The following is an 8,859-nucleotide window of genomic DNA, read 5'->3' as shown; positions in this document are numbered from 1 at the left end:
GCAGTGAGCTGTGCCTCGCTGCCCTTGCTGCCCACTCGGTTTCGCCATTTGGCTCAGTTTGCATGCGCCTGTGCTCCGTGTGCATGAAGGAACACGATGTTTGTGATGCCTCTGTGCCTACACCTGCACGTCCTTCCTCTTGACAGACCTGGCCTGCTGACATGCTGCAGAAGAATCAGGTGCATAGCTTTTATGAAGTTCAGCAAGGCCAAGTGCAGGTCCCGCACTTTGGCCACAACAACCCCATGCAGTGTTAAAACTTAGGGACAGTGTGACTGGAAACTGGCCCAGCAGAAAAGGACCTGGGGGTGTTGGTCGACAGCACCTGAACATGAGCCAGCAGTGTGCCCAGGTGGCCAAGAAGGCCAATGACATTCTGGTTTGTATCAGCAATCTCATGGCCAGCAGGACTAGAGAAGTGATTCTCACCCTATTCTTGGCATTGGTGAGGTCACACCTTGAGTACTTTGTCCAGTTCTGGGCCCTTCACTTCAAGTCAAATGTAAAAGTGTTGGAGTGAGTCCAGAGAAAGGCAACAAAGCTGGTGAAGGGTCTAGAGCACAAGTCCTATGAGCAGCAGCTAAGGGAACAGGTTATTTAGCCTGGAGGAGGCTCAGGGCTAACCTTATCACTCTACAACTACCTGACAAGAGATTGTAGCCAGCCTGGGTTTGGGGGTTCAGTCTCTTCTCCCAGGCAGCTAGTGACAGGACAATAGGACATAGTCTCAAGCTGTGCCAGGGGACCTTTTGGTTAGAAAATAAGGAATTTCTTCACGGAAGGGGTGATTAGACACTGAAATGGACTGCCCAGGGAGGTGTTGTCCAGGTGTTTAAGGAGAGACTGGATGTGGCACTTTGTGCCATGATCTAGTTGACCTAGGTTTTACTTGATGACCTCAGAAATCTTTTCCAACCTGATTGATTCTGTGACTCTGTCATTAGGATCCCAAGTGCTTTTGTGGGAAGTGGTGACTGCCTAGAGAGGCCTATTAATATCCCTGCTAAAGGCTATAATGTGATAACATTTGTTCAGCATCAGAGAATCAGTTTTGAGGCTGTATTTCAGGATAAATCCAAGAAAACTTTCCTCGGTTCAGTCACTCACACAGCTACATCAGGAGGATTTGTGTTGGTGATTTATGGCTGTATTATTGTAAAAATAATGTTTAAAATTTAAATGAATTTTAGTGGTTCCAGAAGCTCCTTTCTGTGTACGTTTTGACAACACAGTTATGTCCTTGCTGTGCCCCCAGCACTCGTGTAGCATTCAGGGTTAAGAACGGTAGGTCACTGGGCAGTGTTTGCATTACTTGGACCACTGTCTACCTAACATTTCCCTTCTTAAACCCTTTAATTTTGATTTTAAAAAATCTGTAGTCTTTAATAGATTTTATTTATAACTGCATTTTAAAGTCATATGTTTTAAGGCATTTTTGCAGAGGGATATACTGTTTTACCAAAATTCAGTCTGGAGCTCAAAAAGTTTTTGAACTAGACATCTTGTGTATGTCAGAATTTCTATTCTAGGTGAATTCTTGCATGGTTATACTTTACATCTTTTAAAAGAGCTTAAATGACTTCCTGCTTTCAAGGCGTATCTACACGTGTTGTTGGGGATCTGCCTGTAGGAGCCTAAGGTTCTCACATTAGGATTTTTGCCACTGGAGCCAAGGCTGAGTGGGGACACTCACAGCTTTTCACTTACCTACTTGGTTACATTTTTGTTGTGTTTTTTACAAAATGGTGCTGCAGGAAGCTCAGATCATCTTGTAAAGCTAATTTTATATCAGTATGGTTTAAGGAAGCAGAGTCTCTCCTTTTTGACTATGTCATATTAGTACATGTAAGGATACTAATTGCAGTTCAGAAAAGCTGGTCTTGGAAGCTTCATCATGTGTGGCCTAGATGTTGTTTAACATTGCAGAAAACATAGCACACAAACTTTGCTTCATAAAAGGGCATACTGTAAACTTGGTAGGCTAAATTTATTTGTCCACTAGGTGTCTGTAGTTCCAAGTAGGATGAAGCCTGAAGGACATTACATAATGAAGCTTCAAAGTAACTAGTATTCGTTGTGACTACAATGCTTCTTACTGTTTCTTTTGCCCAGGGTTTTTTAATCACATTCTGGTTTTTGTTTCATGTGCTGACCCCAAAAGCAGTTTTGCTATTTCTTTGAGGCTATTTTACATATTTATCTCTCTCTTACCTTCCAAGCAGCACAGTATTTTTTATGCCAGCTCCACAAGACTTATTTCCATCCCTGTATTGTGTAGTTTTGCAAAAGAAAATGGCAGGGATGAGTTGAATGCATTGAAGAAGCACAAAACTAAGGTTTTAGCTGTTCAGAGCTACATAGTAATGTTCTACAATTCTTTTCTTGTTCATATCTCTGCTTTTCTTTGGTTGTTGTTTTTTTTAGGGTTCTAAGTTTGGAATTAAATAAAGATAGAGATGTGGAAAGAATACATGGGAGTGGTGTCAACACCCTTGATATTGAGCCTGTTGAGGGAAGATAGTAAGTATATATATTACTTGGTAAAAATGTGTATGAATACATCTTACGTACTGGTGTTTTGGTACTATGGATTTGTTTTCTTGCTGAACACTCAGTTATGTTGAGCATGTTGAGATCACAAGTGTTATAACTTTTCTGCTTTATTAACACTTTCAGCATGTTATCCGGTGGATCAGATGGAGTTATTGTACTTTATGACCTTGAAAACTTGACCAGGCAGCCAAGCTACACATGTAAAGCACTTTGTTCAGTAGGAAGGTAAGTATTACAAAATTCTATGAAAAGTTCATAGTATAGCTTTTGTGTGGCTAGCATTAAACTAGATGTTTAACAGAAATTAATCTGTGTTCTTATTTCTAGGATAAAAAGACTGTGGAAATATATGCACTGTACATACATGCACCATGACTCTCTGGTATTGTTTGAACAGATCCATGGCAGTTCAAAAGTTAAAATGGAGGGCATTAATTGTACTCATATGGAAAGTAAAGTTAGAGACTGTTATGTTGCTGTAGACCCCACAAAAAAAGGCCAGAGCTAGTACTCTAATCCCATGTTTAAACACTAGCAAAAAAGACAGGTGAAAAAACCCAAACCCTCTTCTAGCTCTCAGTTCCTCACCTGTAAGTTTTCTTATTGTTTAATGTTGAAATTTGGTGACTCCATTCCAATGACTATGAGAGACATTTTGGTACGGCTGTAGGAATATTCCTTGTATCCCCCAAATACATGTATGCATATTTGAATAAATATCCTTTTAAGGAGAAGGCAAATTATCTGCATAATCCTGTTCATCATTTGGGGAAAAAAAATCTAATACAGGTTTGTGGTTGTTGGTTTTATTTCCCCTTTCCCTGCTCTCAGCTGTACTAGTAGTTGTGTTGAGTTCATCAGGTGTTTACCAGCTACAGAAGTAATTTATACAGAGCTTCTTGAGAACATGTTTGAATGAAGATAGATGTGTTACTGAACAAATTGGACATATTTTTCTAAAGAGCAGAGTAGTACCATGCTGTGTGTAATCTATACAAAAAGTCAAAGCCTTTATTGATTTGTCGGTCTTTCCCTGCAGGCAGTGTAAATTTGTCTATTATGGGCATTAAGTCTCCTAGCAAAAGTTGTTTTTTCCCTTTTATGTGGGTAGTAAGGTTATCTGGTAGGTTAGAACTTCATCTGAGACTCACAGTAAGATACATCCTACTGTGTAAAAGATTAGTAGCTACATTTTCCCTGTATTTTTTTCCTAGTCTACAAGTTATTTGATGTCTAAGGGCTTTGTGAGTCAGATTTACAAGAGCAGAATAGATTTGTAACAGTAAAAAGCCTTAATGGTATCTTGGACTGTGAGAAAGGAAAAGACTAATAGAACACACATTGAAACCAAAGGGTAAGAAAAGAATGTACTCAAGTCAGCTGCATTTGGCAAGTGTTGGTGGCCAAGACTTCCTGCATAAAATGATTTTACATTGTAATTAAGAACATGTAGTGCTTATACATCCTCAAACCTCAAAACTGAAATGAATTCTGAAACAGATACAGCAAACTGAAAAAATACATGCTAGGAAGAGAAAACATAAAAGCTGTCAAATCTGTGCTAAAATCATGTCATCACTGACTTCAGTTAGGTCAGTAGAAATATTCCATACTTCCAAGATTCTGTTTATGAGCATGGTTAGTTGGTAGCCTGTTTCTTTCTTTTCTCCCTGGCAGCCAGTGACAGGACCCAAGGGAATGGCCTGAAGTTGTGTCAGGGGTGGTTTAGGTTGGATATTTGGAAAAGGTTCTTCCCCCAGAGGGTGTTTGGGCACAGGAACAGCTGCCCAAGGCAGTGGCCACAGCCTCAAGCCTGACAGAGCTCAAGGAGTTTTTGGTCAATGCTCTCAGGCACATGATGTGATCCTGGCATCTGTCCTGTGCAGGGCCAGGAGTTGGACTAGGTGATCCTTGTTGGGTCCCTTCTAGCTCTGAATATTCTGTGGTTCATAAGTAGGTGTTAATTTGCAGAAATGCATCTTTTATTTCGTATCAGTTGAGGCATAAATTGTACTAGTAGAATCAGATTTTGTGTAACATGTTCTAATGATAGGCTTATGATTGTTATGGCTTAAATAACCTTAGTGGGTTTGTTGCCTCAGTTATTTATTCCTAGTGTTCATGTAGCTTCCTACTATATTTTAAGTACTTACTGTAACCAATTAGCCACAGATCATACCTTCAGATACTTGGAATATTATTCTCGCAGAGTTCCTGACATCATAAATCAGTTTGTGATTGCCAGTAAGAAACACTTCCCATCTGACTAAATGACTTCTATCTTTGAAGCATATAGTACTGACGTGTTGCAAAAATTTGCCTGTCTTTCAAGTCTGCAGGGCACAACACAACTCTGGTCTCAAAGTTGCTCGAAGAATAAGCTCTTGTTAGAGGCACTTTGAAGCTGTTTCTGAATAGACTCTGTACTGGTCTTGCTGAGGGTCCAGTAGTTTAGAACACCAGAAGAGATAATTCCTAATGGCAGGCTGTGATTTCCCCAGTGTTTCTTATCTAGAATGTATTGAAAAAAAATAAAATTTCCACTGGGAGTCAGCACAGAGAGTTTTACCTGGTTTCATATGATTCATGCTGTCCTGTGGCAAAACTGCATTTGAGAGTAACCAAACAGTACCAACTTCTACGTAATAGACAGATTATGCTTATTTGTAAGGTGGTCTCTTCTACTCAAAATCTGTCTAGGAAGAATGAATGACAGTGACCTAACTATCCACATAATTAATTTTGTCTTTGGCAGAAAATGTTGGGATAGCCTGAGTAATGGGTGGAAATCCAGCATGTGGAATGAACTGGGAATAGTGTACAGCCCTGAGACATGAAACTATGCTGAATGGCATGTAGCCACTACTAAGCTTAGCCAGATCAAAGGTGATTCCTGCAGAGCTGTTCAAGAGTTTTGTAGTTCATTCCTCAGCCCTCTGGATTATGGGAGAATTGATTGTTCTGCTTCAGTGTTGAACACAGTCCAGTGTTGTGCACTTACAGTTACTGTACCAAGATAATTAGTTCCATGGGTTTAGATTTTTCTGCACATTGCATACAAATTCCTCTCCAGGAGGAAGTTCACTCTGAGTCAGGCTTGATTTCCTTGCTCTGCAGGTACTGAAGATTTTTAGCTTGACCTCTGCTACAGTTTAACTGCAGCCAGCAGCCAAGCCCCATGCAGCCCCTCACTCACTCCCCCACCAGTGGGATCAGGAAGAGAATGGGAAGGGTAAAAGCTCGAAAACTCATGGGTTGGGATAAGGACAGTTTAATGGGGAAAGCAAAAGCTGCACACAGAAGAAAAGCAAAACAAGGAATTAATTCACTGCCTCCCATGGGCAGGAGGTGTTCAGCCAACTCCATGAGAGCAGAACCCCATCACGCGTAACAGTTCCTTGGGAAGATCTCTTCCTTCTTCCTCCTTCTTTAAATACTGAGCATGAGGTCCTGTGGTATGGAATATCCCTTTGGTCAATATGGGTCACCTGTCCCAGCTGTGTCTCCTCCCAACCTGCCATGCACCTCCAGCCCCTCACCAGCGTGGCAGTGCAGAAAGCAGAAAAGGCCTTCTTGGCTCTGTGTAAGCTCTGCTCAGGAATAGCAGAAGCATCACCAAGTTGTCAACCCTGTGTTCAGCACAAATGCAAAGCGTATCCCATACTGGCCACTGTGAGGAAAATTAACTCTATTGCAGCCAAACCCAGCACAGCTTCCTGTAGAATAAATGCACTGTGCCAGATTAACAGGCTAGCCTAGGATATGCCTCAGAGATAAACAATGCTGGAGTCATTTAACTAAGCTCCACAGTTACTCAATGGCTCTTGCTTAGTACTGTCAGTGCTGGCTTCAGGCTAACTGTATTTAATGATGTCTTCTATGCTCTCTAGCAGCCCAAGTGAGCAGGAAGGTTTATTAGCTCAGGTGTAGTGTCAGATCTATAAGGAAGATCTACCACTGTGTTTATATGATATAAACATTGTAGCCTGAGTTTACAAAGATTGTAGCATTGAGTTTCCACAATGTAAATTCAGTAGCTACTGCTTTGGAGGCAGGACACTTGAGAGCATAATGCAAAGAGCTGAAGTGAAAAAATCTTGTGAGCCCTTCACTAGCTGCAGTTGGAGCCGGTCAAAGTGTTTTCTCGTATGTACTATATTTGGCTGGGATGGAGTTAATTTTCTTCACAATAGTTTGTATGGTACTATGTTCTGGACTTGTGACCAGCCTTGATAGCATGCTGATGTTTTAGCTGTAGCTGAACAGTGTTTGGTAGTGTCAAGGCATTCACCATTTCTCATTGCTCCCTCAGTAGGGAGACTGGGAGTGGACAGCAGTTGGTGAGGAAACACGGCTGGGACACCTGACCCAAACTGACCGGAGAGGCATTGATATTCCATATCACACAATGTCATGTGCAGCAATAAAACTGGGGGGAAGTGGGGGGGGTGGCATTCCAGGGGTTTCCATTGCTTGAGATCTGAATGGGCATCAGTCAGCCTACGATGAGGGATTGCTTTTGCATCACCTGTTTCTTTCTTTGGGGAGTTCTTTCTTTCTCCTGTGGGGGAGGGTTGTTTTACTTTGCTCCCTTATTAAAATGTGTTTGTCTCAACCTGCAGCTTTTCTCACCTTCACCATTTGGATTCTCTTCCCTCATCCCACTGCAGGGGGGAGAATGAGCAAACAGCAACGGTGGTGTGTATCTGCCTATGGTTAACCCACAACACCGTGGTAATTCTAAGTCTGGGCTGGGGCTCTGAAGCTGAATCCATATGTATCTAGTTTGGATATGAGTGGTCTAGCAGGTATAAGAAATGACATGCATGGTTCAGAGCCTGGTCAGTTCAGTCAGTATCCTGGAGCTATCAGTATTGGCTCTGCTGTCCCTTCTTCCCACCACAGCTAATGTATTATTAATTAGATTGCATTCTTTAACTATCCATAGTTTAACTGAAAGTTTACTGCTGTTCTTCCTCTTTCATTTCTGAATACAAATGTCACTGACTCTTGGTATTTAGTCTGCTGCTATCTGGTCACTTCAGCATACATGAATTGCCAATAACTCTGTAGCTGTAACTATTCACTAATAATAATGAATTTTTTGAACTATATATGTGATCATATTTCTTAGTGGTTCCATTTCTAGCTCAGGGGGTTGCCAGAAGCAAAAATGGTTTGTAGTGTTAAGAGTCATGTTTAACGTTACATTTTGAAACATTACAATTTAAACATTTCGGAAGACTTTTATGCTTCAGACTGAGTGTCTTGACTTGAATTATGCTACAGATTCCATATTTTGGAAAGGTAATGGTCTGCAGTTTCTTGAAATGAGGACTCTTCAAAGTGATGAATATTGGTTGATTGAAAATTGAGACACCAGAAAACTAGTTCTTGAAAACTTCAGGGCAAATTAAAGATAATTGTTTAAGCTGTTTGCAAGCTGGCATCAAATATCAAGACAATTATAAGATGATTATCAGGACTCTAACTGATTGGAATCGTTTCCCTGATCTTAGGAGCCATCCTGATGTACATGCGTTCAGTGTGGAGACAGTCCAGTGGTATCCTCATGACACGGGCATGTTTACATCCAGCTCATTTGATAAAACCTTGAAAGTATGGGATACAAACACACTACAAGTAAGAGAATTTCTGCAGCTTACAAGCTTTCTTTGTATGTGTGTTATTCACTCCTTATCTGCAGTTCTCCCAGAGATGAACAGGACCAAGCATCCAGAAGGATGACAACCAGCCAGTTGTTAGAGCTGCAGGTGCAGCAGCAGGGTGGTTTGGTTCCAGCATTCATGTACATCTTGGTGTGTACCTGTCTGTTCCTGAAGACCTGAATGTCTAATGTGTATGAGAGCTTGGAACCCTTGGGACAGTTCCTTTCTGCCTGTGAACAGGAATACAGCCAGTTGATTGAACTTTTCTGTGTGAACTTGCTCACCAAGGTCTAGTCTTATGTTCATTCTTGGGGATTGTTGAGTGCAATGGTAGTGTAGAGCAGGATGAGTTATTGTCAATAAGCAATGCCTAAATATTGCTTTTGAAGGACTGGTGGCCTTGGGATTCAGCATCTGTTGTAAGCAGTGTAACACCATTTCTAAAACTTGGTGGAGAATGAGAGAAACCATTAAGAAAATGCTTAACCAGTGTAACTGGCATTATTAAAGTAACCAGATTACACAGGAATTTTATGTTGCTCTGAGTCACTCATCCTGACATCTCCTGTTGAACTGTGAATTTGTGACTGCAGTTCATCCTGTTTCCTGTGTGAAGGAAATAGGAATGAACTTACAC

General features: G+C 41.1%; 1 protein-coding gene across 1 annotated transcript in view; it reads left to right on the top strand.

The window, feature by feature from the left end:
• The first annotated feature begins 2,430 nt into the window (after positions 1-2,430).
• The window catches only part of ERCC8 (excision repair cross-complementation group 8), a 25,432-nt gene continuing 19,003 nt past the window's right edge, over positions 2,431-8,859 (top strand). The window contains exons 1-3 of the mRNA XM_009078366.1: positions 2,431-2,520; positions 2,677-2,778; positions 8,073-8,196. Coding sequence (XP_009076614.1) covers positions 2,678-2,778; positions 8,073-8,196 — 225 coding nt within the window. The 5' untranslated portion in view covers positions 2,431-2,520; position 2,677. The remainder of the gene's footprint in view (positions 2,521-2,676; positions 2,779-8,072; positions 8,197-8,859) is intronic.

The sequence above is a fragment of the Acanthisitta chloris genome, unplaced genomic scaffold (assembly GCF_000695815.1).
Source record: "Acanthisitta chloris isolate BGI_N310 unplaced genomic scaffold, ASM69581v1 scaffold12047, whole genome shotgun sequence".
In the NCBI taxonomy this organism is placed as follows: domain Eukaryota; kingdom Metazoa; phylum Chordata; class Aves; order Passeriformes; family Acanthisittidae; genus Acanthisitta; species Acanthisitta chloris.
The sequence above is the reverse complement of the archived record's forward strand: the minus strand, read 5'-3'. Positions and strand labels throughout refer to the sequence as shown.